At 42.3% G+C, this 2213-nt stretch overlaps 1 protein-coding gene across 1 annotated transcript; it reads right to left on the minus strand.

The window, feature by feature from the left end:
• Positions 1-325: 325 nt before the first annotated feature.
• Positions 326-1315, minus strand: LOC136388807 (olfactory receptor 52P1). The gene has a single exon (XM_066360616.1). It carries the CDS (start codon positions 1313-1315, stop codon positions 326-328), a length of 990 nt encoding a protein of 329 aa, XP_066216713.1.
• Positions 1316-2213: the final 898 nt, after the last annotated feature.

Consider the following 2213-nt stretch of genomic DNA (forward strand, 5'->3'; position numbering starts at 1 on the left):
GAGAAAGAGAGAGGGACAGACAGGGACAGACAGACAGAAAGGGAGAAAGATGAGAAGCATCAATTCTTTGTTGTGGCACCTTAGTTGTTCATTGATTGCTTTCTTATATGTATCTTGACCATGGGGTTACAGCAGACCGAGTGACCCCTTGCTCAAGCCAGTGACTTTGGGTTCAAGCTGGTGAGCTCTGCTCAAACCAGATGAGTTTGTGCTCAAGCTGGCAACCTCAGGGTTTTGAATCTGGGTCCTCCACATCCCAGTCTGACACTGTATCCACTGTGCTACCACCTGGTTAGGTGGACTAAGTTCCTTCCATACTCCTGGATCACTCAAATGCCTTGACACCAGTACCCTGCCCCTTTTGAAACACCCTGACAACCCTTTCCCGAATCTCTTTGGTTTTAACTCCATATACTACAGGATTAAGAGCAGGTGGAACGAGCAGATAGACATTGGCCAAAAGAATGTGAATATGGAGTGGAATGTGGTGGCCAAAGCGATGGGTAAAAAAGGAGAAGAGGGCTGGAGTATAAGAGATTAAGATGACACAGACATGGGAACCACAGGTCCCTAGGGCCTTGGACCTAGCTTCATGAGATGAGATGCGAAACACAGCTCGTGCAATAAAGACATAGGAAAGACCAATACAGAACAAATCAACCCCAATGACCAATAGTGCCACTGTCAATCCATACACACGGTTAGGCCTAGTATCTCCACAGGCTAGCTTCACTACAGCCATGTGTTCACAGTATGTGTGTGGGATCACATGGCTTTGACAGAAGCTTAAACGCCCAATAAGAAAGGGACATGGGAGCATGAGCATAGAGCCCCGTACCATAGCTATCACTCCAATGCGAATGATAATGGTGTCAGTGAGGACAGTGGCATAGCGGAGTGGGTGGCAAATGGCCACATAGCGATCAAAGGCCATGGCCAGGAGCACGGTGGACTCCATCATGCAGAAAGCATGAATAAAGAACATCTGTGCCAAGCAGGCAGAGGCAGAGATGTGTCCAGCTCCACACCAGAGGATAGCCAGTAGCTTGGGAACTGTGGAGAAAGAGGCAGCCAAGTCAATGGTTGAGAGCATGCACAGGAACAGGTACACAGGCTTGTGCATGGCTGGCTCAGTGGCAACAACAACCAGGATTATTATGTTGCCTACAATTGTAGCTGTGCCCAGGCAGCACACAGGGAGTGAGAGCCATAGGTGGAACTGTTCCAGACCTGGGATGCCCAGAAGGAAGAAAACAGAAGGGTCTAGGTTAGTGTGATTAGGAGAGTCCATGGTCTGACCAAGAGTCCTGAGCATCTTCTCTGGTCATCAACTCTGTATTACATTATCTGAAAAAACAACACAGAACAAGAATATGAATGAGACTAAAGTAACACTTACTAGCTATATAATGTTAGGCAAGCTTTATCATCTATAAAATGGGGTTAATAATTCGACCATCCACTAGAGTTGTTAAGAGAATTGTATGGGTTAATATGTATAAAGAGATTTAAATAGTGCCTGACATGCTATACTTGTTAAATAAAATTAATGAATATGAGAAATGGCTCAAATAAGCATTTAAATAAATTAGAGTTGTTTTCTAGCTAAGACCTATTGTCCTCAAAGAAAGGTATTCTCTCTCTCTCTCTCTCTCTCTCTCTTTTCTGGAGTAGGAAAAAAAGATTAGTTTACATTTGTCAAAACACAAACTGCCAACACAGTTCACTGGATAAAGTTGGACATCATCTTAATTTTTTTTCTTTGAAATTAGAATGGGTTCTGTTTTGGGGCCTAGTGCTTGATAATTATTTCTGATCTTAATATTATCATAGTTGTTTTCAGTCCTTTCACTAACCAAGAGATATTTTCCCATATCCCTGATCAACCTTCATTTGAAATTCCATAACATGCTGCATGTACCCTCACACATCCAGTTTCCATTTTCCAAGATGTTGAAGTTAACCCTTTTTGGACTTTGTTTTATTTATGAAATGGAAACTTCCAGCCTTTTATAGTCTACTTCTTTCATTTATAGTGCAGGAACTGTGAATGCATAGTCACTGGAAAAAATATCAGAGAATGTCTTCTATTTCTGGACTGCTCAGCAAATTCTTCCTTACTGTGTAAGTGGGTTTAAAAGATGAAACAACACTTGATAGCTCAAACAAAATAAACTATTGTGTTTGTCCTCACAGACATAGGAACTATGTCT

Source organism: Saccopteryx leptura, chromosome 1, assembly GCF_036850995.1.
Source record: "Saccopteryx leptura isolate mSacLep1 chromosome 1, mSacLep1_pri_phased_curated, whole genome shotgun sequence".
Lineage (NCBI taxonomy): Eukaryota > Metazoa > Chordata > Mammalia > Chiroptera > Emballonuridae > Saccopteryx > Saccopteryx leptura.